Source organism: Nelumbo nucifera, chromosome 2 (genome assembly GCF_055504915.1).
Source record: "Nelumbo nucifera cultivar China Antique chromosome 2, China Antique-T2T, whole genome shotgun sequence".
NCBI classification, from domain to species: Eukaryota; Viridiplantae; Streptophyta; class Magnoliopsida; order Proteales; family Nelumbonaceae; genus Nelumbo; species Nelumbo nucifera.
In genome coordinates this window covers 104800543-104822297 of record NC_142650.1, presented here as the reverse complement: position 1 = coordinate 104822297, position 21755 = coordinate 104800543, and the positions used below count along the sequence as shown (strand labels likewise).

The 21755-nt window shown below is 38.5% G+C and overlaps 1 protein-coding gene across 8 annotated transcripts in view; it reads right to left on the bottom strand.

The window, feature by feature from the left end:
* LOC104603537 (protein N-terminal asparagine amidohydrolase family protein) overlaps positions 1–15393 on the bottom strand; it is a 44764-nt gene extending 29371 nt beyond the window's left edge. Inside the window, exons 1-7 of one of the 8 annotated variants that reach the window (XM_088898439.1) lie at positions 15271–15393; positions 15050–15189; positions 8084–8269; positions 7405–7469; positions 7197–7296; positions 7032–7070; positions 6720–6911 (exon numbers count right to left, since the gene is read on the bottom strand). In XM_088898439.1, coding sequence (XP_088754565.1) covers positions 6720–6911; positions 7032–7070; positions 7197–7296; positions 7405–7469; positions 8084–8269; positions 15050–15100 — 633 coding nt within the window. In that variant the 5' untranslated portion in view covers positions 15101–15189; positions 15271–15393. Of the gene's footprint in view, positions 1–6719; positions 6912–7031; positions 7071–7196; positions 7297–7404; positions 7470–8083; positions 8270–15049; positions 15251–15270 lie in introns of those variants that run through there. The other 7 variants (XM_088898440.1, XM_019198788.2, XM_088898441.1 and 4 more) reach the window with 7 other exon arrangements.
* Between the last annotated feature and the right edge of the window lie 6362 nt (positions 15394–21755).

Below are 21755 nucleotides of genomic sequence, written 5' to 3'. Positions count from 1 at the left end.
ATACCTATCCAATTTTGAAATCAATCTCAGATTTTCTTGACAAACTAAAAATGGAAGAGTATACAAGATTTTTAAGCTAAGTTTCTGAAATATTCAAAGCAATACAGTTTTACCCCTTAAACCCAATACTGATCTATACAAAGTTTGAGAATTCTGGAATCAGAATACTTGGCTAATTTTGTCAAAGATGATCTTGCTATGGAATTGACTTTTTTTTATACTCAGTAGGATTTTAAGGCTGCATTGCTAAGGGACTAGCAATGATCAAGTTGGGGGTGTGATAACTCTGTATTTTGATGCCTTAAGGGCATCATTTCAAGGGTATTTTAGACCTTAGACTAGCTAATTTGTACCCTTTTTCTGGTTAAATTCAATATTGTGACCTCTGAGGGTCCCTATGCAAATTCTGGGTAAGAACTGGGAAATTTACAGAGTTTTCTGTAGATTTTGGGAAGCTAGTGAGAATTCCAATTAAGAGAGGGGTGTTTTTGTGAAAAACTAAGCACAAGAGGGCGCCTCCTATCTGCTAAACCTAGAAAGGCGCGCCTCCTATCTGCTAAACCTAGAAAGGCGCCCCTCCTACTGTATTAGCACACTCCCCTCTCCTTAGCAAACCCCAGGGCACCTCTCCACTCATTCTTTCAACCTATAACAAACCTATAACAAACCCTAACCGCCCCTAACTGCTAAATCTTTACCTTTCACTACAACCTCTCTCTAATCTCAACCATCCAAGCCTTAGCAGCCCCTCATACCCTTAGATCTCTCCCTAGACAGCATCCTCGCCTTACACCTCACTCCTTAAACCTCAACCAATCACCTTAGGGCGCCACATCACACCAACCAATCACATTTCTCCAGCTCTAGGCGCCCAAATCTACTCCCTCCATTCTAGGCCCCTAAATCTCAGTCCTACATAATATTGGGTGCCCTCTCCTTCTCTTTTCAGCCTTAGGATCTCCTTAGAACAATCCTAACCCTCCATTCTCAAACCCTAGGGTGCCCATATTTTTGCATAAACCCAAGAGCTGCCCATCTCTTCCTCTCTAATCCCAGTTATGTCCACCCTTCTCTATAAAAAAGACCCAAGGGGCCCTTGAGAAGGGGTTGGTCAATTCACCCAGTTCACAAGGCTAGAGTTTCTTGAGGAGTTCAAGGGTTGTAGAAAGGAAGGACGCCCAGATCTTGTCAGGAGGGGTTCCTGCAAGTAGTCCAGCCAATCTGCAACTACCGCCACTGGATTTGATCAACCATCCCTTTCGTTTTCTTTATTTTCTTTTATGTTATTTTTATTCTGGCAATCTTTTAGATTTAATTTCGGTCACAGGTAAGACGGAAGGCTATTCTTGAGAAGTTCAAGGGTAGAGGAAAAGGAGAACACCCAGGCAAGAGGAGGAGTTCCTACTTGCAGTTCACCTAGCCACTACTGCCACCTCTGGATCCGGATCCCAACCAGTTTCCCATAGTTTTAGATTTACTTTTTACGTGTGTTTTTATTTTCCATTCTTTAATTCCCAATTTTTATTTTATTTCTGCAATTTATTTTTATCAAATTTAATATTTGTCTTCCTTTCTGCAAATCTGAAATTCGGCCAGGTAAGACAGAAGGTCCAGCTCAAGGAGTTCGAGGGTCAAAGGATAGATCCGGAGACTGCTACCTCTGACCGAGTTCTAGATTTTTTTATTTCTGTTATTTATTTATTTTTCTGCAATTTTTACTTTCAACATTGTTAGAATTTTATTTTAATGGATTCCAGTTCAGTTAATTAAATTTTGTGTTTCTGCAATATCAAATCTTGTTATTTTGTCCGGATTGAAGTACGTAACAATTTTTCCCTCGCTTCCTTGTGGATACAACCCCTTTCTCACCACTAACTGCGTTTTGTAGTTATTTTGAGAATCGGAAAATTTATGAATATTGAAACCGGTGTTCCAAAGTGGTTAACAACACGCTTCCGGACACACCACTAGCCCACCCACATTCGCATTACCAGACTTCAACCGGGATTTTGTAGTGGAGATTGATGCATCGGGTAAGGGTATTAGGACAATCTTTATGAAGCAAGGACAACTCCTGGCCTATTAAAGTAAGGCCTTGTCACCAAGGGCTCAGGCAAAGTCCACTTATGAGGAGTTAATGGCCATCACCCTAGTCGTCCAGAAGTGGAGGGCGTACCTCATGGGTCAAAGGTTTACCGTTAGGACAGACCACCATAGCATTAAGCATCTACTGGAGCAGCAGGTGTTAGGTCTAGATCAACAGAGATGGGATTCTAGGTTTTCTGAAAGAGTAAATGGTATTTTGAGTACCAAGGGACAGGGAAGATCATGATGTAGTTGCTATTCTCACCAATTCGGATGATGTATTTTTTGGTCCAGATGGATATGAAATAAACCTTGCTTGCCACTTGTCAGATGCTCACGATGCTTGGGGAATATGGCCTAAAAATAAGCACCTCTCACATCTGACGTAAGAAGAGACTACTTTGGGCTCTTGCTCACCATAGGTGCTTTCTTTGCAAGGCTAGTTAGAAGTTACTTTTCGGTTGTTAATCTCCCAAAACTTTATCTAGTGTTTTAAAGTATTTATTTTCTCAGTTATCATACCAAGTGAGAGCAGCCATATGTGGCAGAGCATCTATTGAGCCCCCCGGTGTTGCATAGACTCTCCTAAAATGACAACATGTCTATGTCAGGGTATGTATAAGGGATCAGACACACATCAAAATCTGACACTCCATGGATTCTTGAGGACACTTTTATGTAACAGTTCCTTTTTATCTCCTAGCTTATTTGGCATAAATGAATGATTAATGTACAAAATGACTGCCATTTTTAATATCAAACATTACTAACCATTTTAATAGTATATAATTTTCCATAGTCATGTCTAGACATGTCCACAAGTCCATGTTTTCTCATCTTGCCAAGTCAGTCGCACCGACACGCATCAGATTCCAACTACCTTAATTTAAATTTTGATGGCTGCTATATTGGAAATGCATAAAGGTCATGTATGCAAGGAGAAGAAAAGAATTACAAAGGAGAAATCTTTTTTATGAGTATTATGGAGAGATCTTATTGGCATAATGAGAACCTATAGGAAATGGGAACTTCAATCAAAATGGACTTTTACCTAGTTTTAGATAGTAAATAAAAATTCATAACAAAGGAAGTAAAGATAGAAGAAAGTATACAAGAAGTGTAAAAGCTTTGCAGCCCAAGCACCACAGGCAAAAATCTCCTCTTCTGACTAAAGTGTCTAACCTTGCAATCACATAAAAGAACTCCATCCCCATAACCTACACTAATCTAAACACCCTTCCATCTATCCTTTTTTCCAGATGAACTTCTATATATTCTCCAAGGGTTGCACTTGTTCTCCTCTTTGAGCCCCACTTTTTCCCTTTACTTTTTTCTTCTTTTTTTTTTTTTTTTGATAAATGAAGGTTTAAGGTGAATAGGCGATTCATGGGTGGTGATGGGGTGAATGCTTGGAAGGGGTGGTGACTGCTACTCAATTAGGAAAGATAGACACATTGTTCAGATGAAATAAAATTTCAGACAAAACTTTATCAGATAAGTTTGGTAGAGAAGGGGTAATTGGGTGGATGTGGATCTGTATTGGGGGCCAATTCTTTTAGGTAGGTAGTGGGTATTGTATGAGTCATATCTTTGGGATGGTTGGGCTAGGTGGTACTTTTGTACTCATGATGGGGTATACACCCTTTTACTGTAGTGTATATTTTCTTTTTTCTTAATGTAAATATGTTTATGGCTAAAGTGTTGTCATTGAGAATCCGAGTAATACTACCCTCCATCATCAGTCAAGAACAAGGTGCTTTCGTGTAGGGAAGGCAAATAATGGATCAGATCCTAATAGCAAATGAGTGTGTGGAGGACATGAGAAAGTCAGGAACCCAAGGTTTCGTTTGTAAACTAGATTTGGAGAAGGCTTATGATCTTGTGGATTGGAGCTTTTTACTAGAGGTCCTAGGGTGCTATGGGTTTGGAGATAGATGGTCCAATTGGGTAAAGGGCTGTATTATTTCCTGCCATTACTCCGTTTTGGTTAATGGGGTGGTGAAAGACTTTTTCCCTAGCTTGTAGAGGCCTTAGACAAGGTGACCCCCTCTCCCCTTTTCTTTTTACTCTAGTTGCAGATGTCTTCAGTAGATTAATCTCTAAAGCAGATAGGGAAGAGGAAGTTAGAGGCTGCAGGATTGGAAGGAACAATGTCCGGGTAACCCACCTGCAGTTTGCCGATTATATCATAATTTTTTGTGAAGGGGGTGGGAGGCGGGAAGTGAGAAATCTCAAAGCATTGTTACAACACTTTGAGAATGTCTCCAATTTGAAGATAAACCTGGATAAGAGTTGTGTGGTAGGGGTTAATCTAAATGAGAGGACTTTGCAGTCTGTGGCGGATTGTTTAGGTTGTCCCATTTCTTCTTGGCCTTTGCAGTATCTAGGTCTCCCTCTAGGGGCTAACCCAAAGGAGATTTTGGACCCCAATTCTGGAAAAGTTTGAGAGAAGATTAGCTTCTTGGAAAAAGAACTACATTTCCATAAGGGGTCGAGTGACTTTATTGAGAGCTACCCTAGCAAATTTACCGGTTTATTTTCTCTCTATCTTTAGGATTCCTATTAGGGAAGCTAAGAAGTTGGAGAGGATAACGAGATCTTTTCTGTGGGAGCCTGGGGAGGAAAAGAAAGATCATCTAATCAATTGGGAAATAGTTTGTAGGAGTAAAGAGGAGGGTGGACTGGGAGTAGGAAGGTTAGCTCAAAGGAATAAAGCCCTCTTAGGGAAGTGGTTGTGGAGGTGGCCTAGAGAAAGGGAGAGATTGTGGTATGAAGTGATAGCTAGTATACATGGTAGACGGGAAAATGGTTGGGATGCGGGTGTATCACGTCAAGCTACGTTGGCATCTCCTTGGAAAGCAATTCAGAGTGTCCTCCCTCAGCTTCTCAACTTGGTCAGGTATGATGTCAACTCTGGTGACTCTGTTTTATTTTGGGAAGATACTTGGGTGGGTACCGTTGCCCTTAAGGACAAATTCCCGACTCTCTATTCTCTTACCCTTTGCAAGGAAAAAACTGTTTCTCATTTTCTTCCTTCTATTACTTCACCCTCTTCCTTAAGCTGGGACTTTGGTTTTAGGAGAGGTTTGAGGGATGTTGAACTTAGTAGTGCTTCAGAATTGTTGTCTCTTCTTGGCAGTGTCTTTCTGGACCCTCTTCGCTCGGATGTGAGACTTTGGTCCCCTCATCCAAAAGGTTTTTTCACTTGTGCTTCCTTTTTTAAGTCCCTTTGCCCTTCCATGGGACAGTTGGGTTTCCCTGCTAAGGAGATTTGGTTCAGACCTGTTCCTCCTAAAATTATAATATTCTGTTGGGAGGTGTTTTATAGAAAGATCAATACTCTGGATTGCTTGCAAAAGAAAAGGCCTTTCATGTGCTTGTCCCCTAACTGGTGTGTACTTTGCAGGGCTAGTGGTGAGGATTGCTCCCACTTATTTGTATCTTGTTCCTTTTCTAGTGCTATTTGGAGTTGGATCTTTTCTTTGTTTGGATCCAGGAGGAATTTGTCCTCAGAATTAAGTCAGCTGTTCGATCCTTCTTGTTTTGTGTGGCCTACAAAAAAAGGAAAAACGATGTGGAGATGTATTAGAGCAGCAGCCTTGTGGACAATTTGGGAAGAAAGGAATGCTAGGGTGTTCAAAGAAAAGGAAAGAAGCTTACAAACTGTTGAGGATTGTTTATTGACTAGAGACATTCATTGGCTAAGAACTTTGGAGTAACTGGAAGGCAGTAGCCACTAGTCATACGAGGAGGGACAAGGCAGCTGCAGTGTGGAAGCCTCCGCCTGAAGGTTGGGCAAAGCTGAATTTTGATGACAGTAGCCAAGGAAACCCAGGCCCTTCGGGGATAGGAGGGGTGCTGAGAGATAGAGAGAGCAACATCCTAGCTTTGTTTTCAGGCCCTGTGGGAATAGGAGACTCAAATAGAGCAGAGATCTTAGCGGCTGTACAAGGCATCCGAATTGCTGAACAGTTAGGAGTTCAACACTTGATAGTTGAAGGAGACTCTAAAACTGTTGTGGGATGGCTGACAAAGCCAGCTTCAGCTATGTGGCGATATAGAGATTTATTGAGGAAAGTCAATTGGCTCACAAGAAATATGACAGTTACCTCTCTTTGGGTAGAAAGATCAGCAAATTCCTTAGCTGGACTAGCTAAGCAAGGGGTTTCAAGGGATCATTTGTTTTGGGCTGCCATGTAATTTTATTTCTGTTTATTTCTGCTTATTCGGTTCTTAATTGATGTAATACTTTATTAGAAGAGGTAACAGCTCGTGCCTCTTCATGGGTTTCCTGTATTGCCTTATATTCTGATTTAATAAATTATTTTCATTTGTCAAAAAAAAATGTAAATAAGTTTCTGGATCTGTTAATTATATAAAAAAGATCTTACATACAAAATAATTTCCCTGTTAGAACAAGACATCACAAGTTGGATAAAGATCCCAACTATTGTTCGTAGTAAGGTTATTGTTCATTCTAAACAGTGCTCAACTCTTTTTCTATAGGACATTTTTAGAATCTCAAGAAGTAGTAAAAGAAGACAATGCATATATATCAATCAAACACACACAGGCGTACACACAATGCATACTGTCAATAGAAACCAAAATTCAAAGATAAAGAATTAACTAACCACAAACCCATTGAAGATGGGGTATGTATTTCCATCAGAATCTCTTCTAGTATTATGCCCAAGAATGCAGAGAGTTTGAATGTGAAAAATTTCCTGTCTCTTGTGTAAAACTTCAACTATTTTTGAACATAGAGGAAAAGAATAACCTTCTGGTTCTATATGTCTATCCGAGACACTAATGCCACTGCAGTGCTGCACAAGAAGTATATTAGTTCATTTAAAGTAAGTTATCCACTTCTTATTTATAGTGTTAAGTAGCAATTAAATATTTATAAATGGAAAAAAAAAAAGATTCAGAATCACAGGACAGACTTCACATGAGGTATCTTCATAGCCACCAATTAGATGCACCTGCAATTTATATTCTCATAGAGGATTAACTGCAAGAATATTTAAGAATAGAAAAGAACAAATATTTAAGAAAACAAGATCTGGTATTCAGAAAACAAATATTTAAGAAAGTAGAAAAGAACAAACATCCAACTCAGCATCTAATCTGGGATCAGCAACTAATGACAACATCTGGGCAAGGCCAAAATCTACAATTTCTGGAGAATCCATATGGGCAACAGACGTCCTGTAATCGAAGCATATAGAGGACAGGAAATATGTTATTCAGAACGTAGGTTTATAACAGATTGTTACAATTCTAACAAGTTCAGTGTCTAGACTAACTGATTCTTACATTCCAGTCTTCTGGTTACGGATGACAAGACCTACACAGGTAGTTGCTTCATCTGTGCCAACTAACTTTAAATGTGGAAGAAAATTGAAAATTATGAAAATTGTTGGTGTAAGGGCATATAAAGAAAAGCCACTAAGCAGCATGAATAACAAGTAGTGAATTGACATCATCCAATAGAAATAAAAAATAATGAAAATCTACATTACAGCAAAAACATGAAACAGTTGACATATCTCATTAAAGCTATCAGGTAACAGTTTTGAAGTCCTGAATCTTCAACAAAATAGTTCAAGTATTTATTTATTCTTTAAAGATAATTTACTGTTTTTAGATGTTTTAGTAAAGAATGATGACTGACCAAACCTTTTACCATTGAACCAAGCAATGGATCCTTTTCTCAGGAACTAAGAGTACCCACTAAAAAATTCCATATCCACATCTGGATTTGAAAGGCTAATTAAGATTTTTTTATAATAACTGAAAAAGAGAACATTTTTATTAAAGAAAAAACAGAGAGAAGTACATAAAATGGATATGGTGATGAGATCACACCCCAATCCCAGTTCTTGCAAGGCAAGAGAAAAGGCAGCATAGAAGAGAAAACAAAACATAAATCATCATTAACCAAATTACAACTACATCTATCTGCTTGAAGAAATATTCCTGGAAATCAACATACCTCTACAAGTGCAGGATCAACAGTTGCATATTCTCTTTGAAAAATATAAACATGCTTAATTTGTGTAGATCCCTCCAAACCAGATCCTTCAGGGACTGAAATCTTCCTCTCTGGAATAGCTTTAAATGAATCCGTAGCAGAAATCAGTACAGGATGTTCCAGTAATGCTTGCAGGTTCTCACTGCCCTGATCATAGCAACACATTTTGAAGGCTATTAATGTCTCTTCCACTTTTATTTCATTTTAACTTTTTTTGGATAGCTACATTAATACATGTAGCCTTTCCCCTTGTCTCTTAGTCAAACCACATCAATGGCAATAAGGTCAACAAAAACAACAAAAGAAAAGAATGCAAGTGGGAAAAATAGCTCCCAAAAGTGGGTCTAAAATATGGATTAGAGACAAAAGCCCATTTTGACCAAGCTGACAAGCACGACAGTCCCCCTGCTACCTCTCTGCTCTTAGGAGAGGATTTTCCAGATGCACCTCTCTCTAGTAGAGGAGAAGAGATGTTAATCGCCCTCCCACGACATTAATTACAGGAAGCTTGAGTTTGGAGAGGGGAGATTTGGAAAAGGAGTCTGACTCAGAGTTGAGCTCGTATGAATCTGATGCAGATGTTGATGGTCAGGAGGTAGCTCTAGAAAGAGCTCAATCACTGTTCGAGAACAGAGGAAACTGGGGAAGTGTGGATATCCTAGATCTGATGCAGCTTGTAAACTCAGACTACAGTCAATCTGATTCTAGACACCTAGAGAGAGGAGGAAAGCTCGAACTTGTGGCAAACCCCCTTCCAGGCTCTCCAAATAACCCTTTAGCTTGTCATTCTTTTGTTGCTTCTTCTCCCGTCTTTTCTACCTCTGAGCTTCACTCTACTCCTCTTTTCCCATGTTTCAGGTGAAGGTGGCCTTCTATCCCAACTTATGGCAAGTCTCTGCGATCAAGGTCAATTGTTGAAGACATGCCAGAATTTCAACGACACAGAGAATAGTGGGGCAGTCAATAAGCAACAGAGTGGGGTAAAGGGAAGCAGTGAGGGAAAGAAGTTGGAAGTTGGGGGTGAAGAAAAGGGAAACAGAGAGCTCAAAAGACTTCAATGGGAATTTGTCGACCAGGGAGTAGGACCTGAAATCAGTAATGATAGAAGGTTAAGCAAGGGAAAGGCTGTTGTAGACAAATCACGAAGATCTTGAGTTGGAATGTAAGGGAGCGGGGAGGGAATTTGAAGAGAAGTCTGATTAAGGACAACCTAAGGAGAGAGAACCCTGACATAGTAATTTTACAAGAACAAAGAAAGAAGTCATTAACAAAAATCTAATTAAAGCAATTTGGGGAATCAGAGGAAGAAAATGGGCAGACGTCCCAGAAAAGGGAACAGCGGGAGGGATCCTCATTGTTTGGAAAGAAGAGGTGGTTACTGGTTTCGAAGTAGACAAAGGAGAGTTTTCTATTTCAATCCTTTTCACAAACATTTCTGATGGGATCAACTGGATTCTGACAGGATGGGCCTAATTCTCCATCACAGAGAGGAAGATTATGGGAGGAATTGGACTCTCTACATGAATTTGAGGACCTGCCCTGGTGTGTTGGTGGTGGCTTTAATGTCACAAGATTGTGCAGTGAGAGTCCAAACTGTAGGAGAGTAACAAGAAGCATGAAGGATTTCCCGGATTTTATTGCTAGGCACAATCTTAGAGAACTCCCTCTTAGCAATGGCTCCTTTACCTGGTCTAATATGAGGGAATGTGCAGTAAGCAGCAGACTAGATAGGTTTCTCCTAACCAATGACTGGGAGGAACTCTTACCCAACTATGTGCAGTTTATTAAGCCTCATTGGACCTTTGATCATTGGCCAGTGGTTCTACAGAATGAAGTCTACAGAAAAGGAAAGGCACCTTTTAGGTTGGAGAAGATTTGGACTACCCACAAGGACTTTCAACAAAAAGTAGCTGCTTGATGAGAGGAATGTAAAGTGGATGGTTGGGCAGGATTTCAGTTTCGGCAAAAATTAAAATACTTAAAGGGGAAGCTTAAAGTCTGGGGTAAAGAGGAGTTTAAAAATTTTGTGAAGATAAGAACAAACTAACTCAAGAGCTAGATGATTTGGATCATAGAGAGCAACTGGGGAATTTGGATGAAGAGGGTAGAAGTAGAAGATAAATTCTTAAAAAGGATTGGGATAAGATTATAAGAATGGAATAAATCTTTTGGAGGCAAAGGTCTCAATTGAGATGGCTGAAGGAGGGAAACATAAATTCAAAGTTCTTTCATAGGTATGCATCAAGGAGAAGAAAGCAAAATTATATCTCAAAACTGAGGGTGGGGTAGAGAGAGATAGAGGACAAGTGAGAAATTTCAGAAGACATTGAGCAGTTTTTCAAAGGGATTTACTCAAAGTATGGTTCTAGTAGAATTCCTTTGAACAGCCAGGAGGGACCTAAGCTGCCCAATGACAAAAAGCTGTGGAAGCATGGTTTTTAAAACCGAACCAGTCAGGGGTCCAGTTACCGGTTCGAACGGTCCGACCGTTCGAACCGAACAGCCAGTCCGCTCTGACAAAAAAAATAAAAAAATTTGAAAAACAGTCAAAAGCATTTGAATGGTTAACCGGCCGGTTCAGTGGTTTGCTGACCAAAATCAATGGTTTTGGGGAAAAAAGCGGTTTTGGGGAAAAACGGAACCGGTTTCCGATTTTTCCAGTCCGACTGTCCGGTCCGGTCTGGTTTTGAAAACCATGGCTAGAAAGGAACTTTGAAGAGCAAGAGGTTAAGAAAGCAGTGTTTAAGATGGATGGTGATAGAGCTCCTGGACCGCATGGGTTCCCTATCCTATTCTATCAATTGTGTTGGGACACAATCAAGTCTGATCTGATGGAGGCGTTTTCAGATTTCTACCTTTTGGCCATCATGAACAAAGGTAACAACTCGACCTTTATCACCCTAGTTCCAAAGAAAGAGGGGGCCTTGGAAGTTAAGGACTTCAGACCCCTCAGTTTGGTGGGAAGTTTATACAAAATAGTAGCTAAAGTACTGGTGACTAGACTAAAGGAGGTGCAGAAAGATTTAATTTCAAGCAACCAGTTTGCCTTTGTGGAAGGGAGACAGATTATTGACAGCAAACTAGTGGCTAATGAATGTGTAGAAGAAAGAAGGCAAAGTAGCAAGGCAGGGGTGGTAATCAAGCTGGATCTGGAAAAGGCCTACAACAAAGTGGATTGGGATTGCTTGGTAGAGATTCTAAACCTGGGAGGTTTTGGAAGTACGTGGGTGAGATGGATTAGAGGGCGCATAAGTTCTGTTTGGTTTCCAATCCTAATAAACGGTGAACCTACTGGCTATTTTAATGCAAACAGGGGTCTGAGACAAGGCTGCCCTCTCTCCCCCCTACTCTTCACTTTGATGGCTGATATCCTCAGTTATTTGCTTCAAAAAGCGAGGGAGCAAAACCTGCTGAAAGGGTTTGAGGTAGGTAGGGAAGAAATTCAGGTATCTCACTTGATGTTCGCAAGTGACATAATCTTGTTCTTGGAGGTGGATTGGGACAACATATCCAACCTAAAAATGGTGTTAAACATTTTTGATCTGGTGATCGGTCTTAGAATTAATTTCTCCAAAAGTAGTATTGTGGCTTAAATGAAAGTGACACTCTGTTGGATAGGTTCAAGGAGCTGTTAGGCTGTAAACTGAAAAGGCTTCCCATTGCCTATTTGAGAATGGCTCTTGGTGGGAATCTAAGGAGTCAAAAATTTTGGAATCCAATGGTAGAAAAATGTGAGAGAAGATTGGCCACGTGGAAGAAAAGCTACCTATCAAAAGGGGGAAGACTCGCACTTATCAAGGCTTCCCTTGCCAACTTGCCTACCTATCATCTGTTGGTTTTCCGAGTCCCGGGCAAAGTAAAAAGTAAGATTGAGAAGATCCAACGGGATTTCCTATGGGAAGGAGGTGGAGAAAAGAAGTGCCATTTAGCTTGTTGGAATCAATTTTGCAAGCCTAAGGAAGCTAGTGGATTGGGGCTAGGACATGTTATGTAAAGGAACATAGCCCTTCTTGGAAATTGGTTGTGGAGGTACCCCTTGGAGACAGAAGCCTTGTGGACAAAAATCATCAAGAGCAAGTACGGAAGACACTCCAATGGTTGGAATAGCAAGGTCCACTTAAACGGAGTCAAAGCTTCTAACCCTTGGAATTGATTCTGTTAGATACAAGGTGGTAAACGGGAGCAGAATCAAATTTTGCACTGATTTGTGGTGGGGAGAGGATACCCTCGCTAACTCTTACCCTAGAATTTTTAACCTGTCCTGCTCCAAAGAAGCCACAGTAGCCTTTAGCCTTAGCCCCTCTCCTTCAGGAACCAGTTGGAAACTTAATCCTGCCGGCAAGTTCTCAACTAATTCTTTTTTCAAGGTTCTAGTCTCGGAAGATCAGAGCTCTCCCTTTCCGATTAAGAATGTCTGGAGCTCACATATCCCACTTAGAGTTTCCTTCTTTGTTTGGGAAGCCTTCTTAGCGAAAATAAACACTTGCAACCTGATCCAGAAAAAGCTTAGAGGCAGATTATGTATCTCCCCCCATGTATGTCCTCTTTGCCTTGGCGAAGGAGAGACAGCTAATCACATCCTTCTCCACTGCCCTATCACAAGGAAGGTTTGGTTTCTTCCTAAATTTAGTTGGCTACAGCTGGGTATTCCTAGAGAAGGTGGTGGACCTCCTGTGGCAATGGAAAGGCAAAGGTCTAGGAAAAAGAGGAAGATTATACTGGAGTATGGTGACCCATGCAATCCTATGGGGTATATGGGAAGAAAGGAACAACAGAACTTTTGAAAACAAAACCAGAAATGTTGAATACCTAACTTCTTACATTACTTTCCTCTGCATCCTTTGGGTGGTTAACTCTGAAGTTTTCAAAGGCCTGTCCTTAAATGCCCTTAAGAGCAACCTTCCAGCTATCCTGCAGTCCTCTCCAAGATCTGAGTCGATCATGAGAAACCTTGTTAGAGAAGATGGTGTGATGACCCTAAACTTTGACGGCAGTGCCCAAGGCTCTACTGGTCAAGCAGGAATTGGAGGTGTAATCCATGGGGAGAGGGGGATTTGTTGGGTATATAGTGGTCCGATTGGGAGGGCTGGTGCTACAAAGGCAGAGGTCTTGTCTGCACTTACAGGAATTCGGTTCGCCAAACAGCTAGGGTTATTCTCTTTAACCATCAAAGGAGACTCTGCAAATACTTTAGCCTGGCTAAGGGAGAAGGAAGGAGGGCCTTAGAGACTTGCACATCTGCTAGCCGAAGCTTGGGATATCTTAGAGTCTATGAATGTGAATCTGGTCTGGATTCCTAGGGAACAAACACTGTCGCTGACAGCCTTGCAAAATCAGGGGTTTTCAGAGGAAGCTTGTTTAGTGAAATCTGTTTGCCTCTGTAATTCTGCTTTAGCTGCTTTAGTTTCAGTACATCCACTCATGTACTTCTTCCCGTTTTATCATCAATAAAAAGTTACCTTTGCTCAAAAATTAAAAAAAAAAAAAAAAAGTGGGTCTAAAATAGAAACTTAATTGTTGATAAAATCATTATTCAAAAGTCACATGTATTAGGGAGCTGCATGAGGTGCCAAGTGGGAAAAATGTGGATTGAACTAGTTCAGTTTAGATTCCACAAATTTATGACAAATTCAGGTTTTGTTTTGATACCATAAATTCTTGGGTTTGTCTTTGCTGAAACCAAAATAATCTTCCAGAAGCTATATTTACAAACTCCCCAATTTCACCATAGTACCTATTATAGAAGTTTCATGAATATGTCATTGTAAATATCTGTCACTTGTGCATTCTTGACAGTATCAAGCTACATAACCAGTTATATCTCATATTTCTTAGAAAGTAACCAAGTTTTATGATCCAACATTACCTAAGTATCATGTTTCATAACAAGTAAACAAGCAAAATCATAGGACCTAGAACAAGATTGAAAGGAAAGAAAGTTTTTCAAATGGGCCAGAGAGATTTTAGGAGGGGAGAGATTCCATTTCCATATTGGATGGGAGAGATTTTAGGAGATAGATAATGGATGAAAGCTATAAAGCCTTTTCTTTGAAGCCTGATTAGGCAAATTTCAATCAACAAATGCTCAGGACACATCATTTTCAACAGCTGTAAAAAGAAAATCAGGGACTCTCGACCAAGTCTGGGTACGAGAGATAGAAAGAGAAAATTTAACTACAATATGGGCCACCTTATTTGCATCCCTTGGTGTATATACCACTAAAAATCGGGAGAATTGAAACATGTAAGCTCTGCAATCGGCCAGAATTGCTCTAATCCGCCAGGGAGGAGTATCAGATTCCAGCAACAAAGCCTTTATCACAACTAGAGGCTACAAACCTAATTATTACCATGTCATTTCTTTCCTAAAATATATCAAGTTTTGAGAAATTTCCTAGGGGTCGGGAGAGGTGGAGAGGTCCTTCCAGGCCGCAGCCAAAATAGTCCCAGCACATACAAGTCAATGATACATCATTGAGAACGCAAGAGTCAAAAGTAATATTACACAGATTACTCGAAACCATTACAACAACATCATAATGATAGTCATTATAAGCCCAATAGTTAAGAACCTAATCAGATCAAACTCTTGCAGTATAAGAGAGACAGTGTCGTAAGTAAAACTTTTGAGTACTTTCACCAGCTGATTGTGGACAATAGAATTCTACAATGAAGGGAACTATTGTAGTCATTAACAGGTGATTGCAGGTATTAGCAGCAAGTGAACCCAAAAGTGAACGATTGAATCAATGAAGTTGAAGTGTTGAACTCAGCTTTTAAATGTGGCTTGATTTCAATCGTACAAGAGTTGGGTTCAATCCAAAAAATAAAAAGAAAAAAGCAATTTAAGTCAATTCAAGATCCAAAGAGTTTCTAATGAAACAACCGTTTGGGAGAAGAAAACTGAAGGGCAACGGTAAGCGGTACCTGAGAGGAAGAGGACGAACTAAACAACGGAGACCCACCAACGAAAATCATGATTTCAGATTTCTGTCTATGTTTTGCAGTTAAAATCTGACGAGTTCGCTGTGAGATACATGCAGCCTCCCTCTGTCCCTGTGTGCAATCTGGACACTAGACAATGGTTAATGTTCGCAATACTAACGATCACGCGCTCTTTATTTTTCAGGTAAATTGTTGAAACCAACCCGGAATTTTTGACCGTTGCTGAAACCTCCCCTCATATTTGATGATGGCAATTACCTGCAAGCCTATATCCAACTTTGTGATAAATCATTTTTTCAGCGATGAAAAAATCCCAACTCGTCAAGCCTGCATTTAGGCCCCGTTTGGTTCGCGGGAATACGGGTCTAGAATCGGAATTGGAATGGGTGTTTGGTTGGGCGAAATTAGAATCTCATTTCCATTTTTGTTGGAATGGCATTCCCCCATTTGAGGGAATGGACATTCCCTACCCCTCCCTTGGGAATGAAATCCCATTCCTGTTGATTTTAATTCTCATTCTCATTCTCATTCTCATTCTTGTCTGAACTAATGCTGCGCAATCTGGATGCTCCCTCGTGTGTAGTGACTTAACTTGATGTCTATCTGGTTGGGCCAAACTGATGTTTGAATGTCCGAGATGATGTATGCTGCAAGGGGTAGAAAGTGAGAGTGCCCAAGTGTCTTTTACTTGAGTAGGGCACTCTGATGCTTAAGTCAATAGGCGTTTGAAAGTTCTTTTTGAGTGGGATTGGGTGCATTTTATAAATCCCAGGGCCCAGGGTCTTCTAGGTAATGGTTCTGAGTTCCTTATGGGGTCGTTTCTGTTTTACTTGGTGCGTTAATGTGTCAGTTATGAGATCTCCGTGGAGGTTACGGTCTCCCTAAGTAAAGTCAAGGCATGCAACATGGCGGGTTGTTCTAACGATCGAGGCGTTGGCACTCTTAGCAGCACGTTGTTTGTAGGGGGTGGTTGGTGAGCTCTCCTTCGCAAGTCATTCTGAATCTCTATAGCTCGCCCAACTCTTAGGGCAACGTGTCGTAATCTCGCGGTGTCTACTAGTTCAGTCTTGCCGAGGTGGAGGACATCCTGGGTGAGGTGCTTCGAGCTAATTTTGCCGAGCTAGTTCGTTAACACAGGGTTGAAATGTCAACCGGAGGCCACATGTTGCTATTTGATTGGGAGGACCAAATTACCCCTCATCATGAACCAAACAGATTATGGGAATGTACCATTCCGATTCTAGAGTATTTCGATTTCTATTTCGACTGCGAACCAAACGAACCCTCAATTTTGAGAGCCCAAAAATATAAGATAAAGTGAGGGAAGGGGATTTTAATTCAAATAAAAATTAAATTTGAATTCAGTTAAGTAATCAAATATTTGATTTGATACAAATTTGATCAATTAATTAATATATATTTTATTTATTGTCTTGAATATGATGATGGAATACATGATAATGGAAAAGCTTATAACCAATCAACAAGCATCATAAAAAAATGTGGCAACCAATCAGTTGGGTTCTCATCAAAATTTATAGGGTTTTGATTGGTCAAAACCTTTCCAGTATCATGTATTTTCGACATCATAGATTTTTCTTTTATTTATATAAAATATATAAATATATAAATTATTTATATAATTTATACATTATATATTATAGTTGACTATGGGTGGGAAAAGGCTTAGATGACAATGACAAACAATGCCCATGCCCATGATCAAGGTTCAAAGTATCGATACAGGGCACTACATCGGTAAAGGCAAGGCATATAAACCTATATTGGTATTCTTTTTATGTTTTTTGTTTTTCATATTTTTTTTTTCAAATCTGGTTCAAAGGGATCGGTCTACCCCCTGAAACACCCCCTATAGGGGCATATTGGGAAGACTCCAATATGATACGTATTAATCGATCGATATGTATCATACTTTGAAACTTGCCCATGATAGACACTACAATAAAAATGGTCTAGCAATGTATTAATGGCGTATAAATTTATGCCACTGAAAATTATGTCGATATAGGCTATAAGGACATATAACAAAATGCTATTATAGATATATCAATAGTGCCATTTATTTAGTCAATAGTAGTGCATCCATATGCAGTTACAAATTTAGAAAACTAACATTTAAATATTTATAACAGTATACACAAGCACCACCGTAACTATGCTATTTACAGTGATGAAAATAAAGCATGACAATTTATTTATGAATGTAGAGAAATAGTGGCATTTATATACATCATTATAGTGTGTTTTCCCTACATGATATTTTTTTTGAGTTCAATCAATAAACTAAACAGTATGAATGTGGTATTGAATTCAACCAATTAAAACATCAAATTATTTGAGCTCGATATTCAAAGTAATGATCAAATTCAAACTTAGATTTAATTTTTAAAGATTATTTGTATGGTAATATTTAGTTAATTAATTATTATTGTTATTATTAAGTATTTAATTAATGATCTTATTATTATAATAATTATTATAATTAAAATCTTTACCGTAAAAATTTAAAGATTAATTAAAATGTAATACTTACTTAATTATTTAATTAAAGATAATATTATTTTTAATTAGTAATGGTGATGATTATTTTCTTATATTCTTATTAATAATCAGTATTTAATTACTGAGTATTATTGTTAATATAAATTTTCTAAGTACACTAAATTCTGGTAATTTACATAATTTTACTGCACAATCAGTTTTTGAACCGTAGAGCTCTTAATTAAAATTTGTTTGTGACTGAAAGTAACCACTTTGATAATTTTTTAGGAGTGGATGAACACATATTTAATTAAATTTTATGGATAAACATATGTTAAACTAATAAATAATTGTCTATTGAGAATGTTTAAAAGGAAAAGTACCCACTTTTTGAATCATATTTCTTGAATTAATAGAATATCATGTATCTAATATATATATATATATATATATATATATGACAACCAACAATAAAACAAAAAACAGAAGGACAAACCCAACATATCATAAAAGCAACATGAAACAAACCCAACAAACCTACTACAGAAAACCACAAAACATATCATAAAAGCAAAGATAACCAGGTTGGAATAGCTCCTTCCAACCAGAGCACAAAGTGAAAGGCAATCTTAGCTAATTCGTTGGCAGCGGAATTTGCACTTCAAAGGCACCACAGAAACCTGACCTCCAGATCTTCACAAAGAGAAACCAGATCTTCTGTGAGGAAGACTAACTCCTTGGAACAGTAAGGAGAGGGACTATTTAGATATGTAACTAGGAGCTGTCAGTACAATTCAAAAACCTCCCAAGCTACTGCTTCCACGAGAGCCAAAGCTTCTGAGATAGGACCACATGCCGCCTAGCAGCCAAAACCAACTGAATCTCTCGCAACAAAAGCCAAAGGAAGCCTTATTTGGAGCCTCAAAACCTCTATCAACATTCAGCTTCACAAAACCATCGCAAGGAGGCCACCAACAAAAAGAAGGGTCAGGATGACCCTTAGCTAAAGAGTAAAAACTCATAAGCTTGAGCTCGAGCTTTACTAACAAAGGATTAGTGGAAGAATTTTCAAAATAAAAACTATTCCTATATTTCCAAATCTCCCATAAGCTGGTGCAATTGAATCCAAACGAATGCGAAAGAAAGACTTGAGAACCTTGGCAAACCACTCAGGCTGCGTTTGGAAATGATGCAAATGGAGTGTAAATTCCGGTTCATGGTAAATTTGCACTCTAGTTTAATTTTGCTTGTGTTTGGCAACGTTACATTTATGCATTGAAAAATGACAGATTAATACATATTTACATTGATAATAAGATGTAAGAATACATCAATAAAAAAGAAGTAAATTTGCATTCAAGTGGGATTTTGATAAAAAAAAAAGCATATGTTTTATTGGAATTCATGTTTGCATCCATTACAGCTAAAAGTCTGCTTGGTAAGAAGGTAAATTTGTCAACACAAAACTAACTCAACCTTGCAATTTATATGGAATGTTTTACACTTTACATATTTGCATTCACACGTATTTGCATCATTTCCAAACGCAGCCTCAGCAAAAGAGTCTGAGCTCAAATATATATATATATATATATATATATATATATATATATATATATATATATATATATAAATTAAAATATAAATAATTATTGAAAATTATATATAATAAAAATATTATAATTTTTAATTTTTTAAATATCAAATAAAAATATTTTTTATATATAATTTTTTATTTTATAAAATATTTTTTCTCGAATCGAGCTCGAGTCAAGCCGAGCTCAAGCTTATGAGTTTTTACTCAAGCCAAGCTCGAGCTCAATGTTCTAGCTCAAACCAAGCTCGAGCCTCGTACTATTCGGCTCGGCTCGGCTCGAATCCACCCATAGAGATATCTATTTGACTTACTCTAAGACCCAAGCTTGAACGAAACCAAATACACTTACTCGTCTCATAGTGCAAAAGGGCATGCATTACTGATAGGCCTGTAAACGGATCGAATTCGAAAGGCTAGATTCGAATTCGAAATCGATTATGAACACTGTTATTCAAATTCGATTCGATATCCAACGGATATCAAATCTTTGAGTTTGAATTCAATTTTGATTATCAAATTGAATATCTGATTCGATTCGAATTCGACTGATTGACTTTTCAAATGTGAATTTGAATCCGATTCGATTCAAATAGACATTGTATACATTTTGCAAAGAAAGTGTGAATCTATATCATAACCAAACACCAAAAAACCAGTAAATCATTATCTAAATCACTATTAGAAATTTGTGATCTAAAAATTACCTTGGGAAAAGAGGTAGGGGACGGTGGTAGGCGTGGGTTCCCGACGGCAGTCATGGGTTGCAACACAAGAAGGTGATGCTGGCGATGATTCACTGTCTTACTATCACTGAGATTGAGAAAAGAAGGTGAATAGTGATGGGTTCTCGGCGGCGATTCACTGTCTCAATGTCACTGAGACTGAGACTGAGAAAAGAGAGATAGAGGTGACGAGATGAGCGACGATGGCGATGACTGGTGGCGGACCGATGGTGGTTGCTTGGGTGGTGTCTGACAATGGTGAATGGAGTGACGGAGGTCGAAGGGTTAGGGTTTTACACTTTTACTTTAGGGTTTTGAGAAGATGAGAGAGAGATGGTAAGGAGGTTCAAGTTTGTTTGAATGAAAGAGTTCGATTTTGAGATTTTTGAACTCATTATTCATAAAGTCATTAGTTATTTTTTTTAATCTTTATATTATATAATAATATAATATATATTATATAATATATTAGTATATATATAATCGGTTCGGATATTTATCGGATCGGATCAATGCATATCCAAATTCGATCCGATAATTTAATCGCTAAAAAAATGATATTCGAATTCGACCGAATATCCGATTTGAACTATCCAAATTTGATTTGATTATGCCAAATCTCGGACTCGAATTCAGATTTTCAAATACCATTTACAGGCCTAATTACTGATTCACTTTCACATTTGAGACACAAGGGAGATTGCAGATCTTCCCCTCTTTTAAAGGTTTTCATTCACAACAAGTTTGTTACTGTAGCATCTCCAAAGAAAATATTTAAATTTTGGTATTTTTAGACTATACTCCCCCAGAATTCTGATTTGAAGTGCAGACCTACAACAATTCCAATTTATAAACAGATCTACCTATAACATGCATATCCACTCGTGAATTGGCATCAATTCCAAGCTGACACCTACCCCACCTGTACGGTGGAGCTAAAAATTCTAGGAGTGGACTGAACATTAAAAACCCCTTTAATTTTTTGTTCCACTGGGAGGTGCCAAAGTGTCTTCTAGGACTCCTCTCCATCAAAAGTACCTCCAGAAGAGCTTGATTAATCACTATGCTCCCGGGGGAGGCAATAGAATAAGCAGTTTTGACTGTGAACTGGCCTGACTCATTCCCTATCCAAATGGGTTTATCATCCCATGAGACTATGGGTAGTCTGATTTGAAGGATTTTTTTTTTCTGCAACCTCATCATAGAATAGGTACTGAACATTCAAAACCAACTTCAACATGCCTTGTTGACATTGCAAGAAAAAAATGCCAGTTGATTAATATTGATGTAAAATATGCATATACAGTACATTCCATTCTATGACATTGAGAAAAAAAAAATGCAAAATACCATTAATGTCGAAAAAGTTCAGAACTAAGGCCCTGTTTGGTTTGTGGGAATAGGGGTCTGGAATGGGAATCCAACTGTTTGGTTGGATAGAATTAGAATCCTATTCCCATTTCTGCTAATTTTATTTTCCATTCTCATTCCTGTTTGAATCAAACAGATTATAGGAATGGATCATTTCGATTTTAATTCCAATTCCGGTTCTGATTCCGACTGCAAATCAAACGGACCCTAAAGTCTCCGGCCAAGCTTCATTTCATTTTGCGAATAAATAAATGTATATGTTTTTCAAGAAACAGAGAGTATTCCGTTAATAGTTTTTTCGTTTTTTCAGGTACATACCCATATACAGTTGTGGGATGCCGACGACTGTTGGAAGAACATTTGGGCATTTCGTGAGTACTGTGGTGGCCTCCTACGTGGGAGAAACCTTTTGAGCTCGACTTCTTTTTTTTTTCTGTCATAGAATTTAAGGCAATATTGGTATTATGAAAGTTTTTGGAGTAAGGTATTAAGGGCT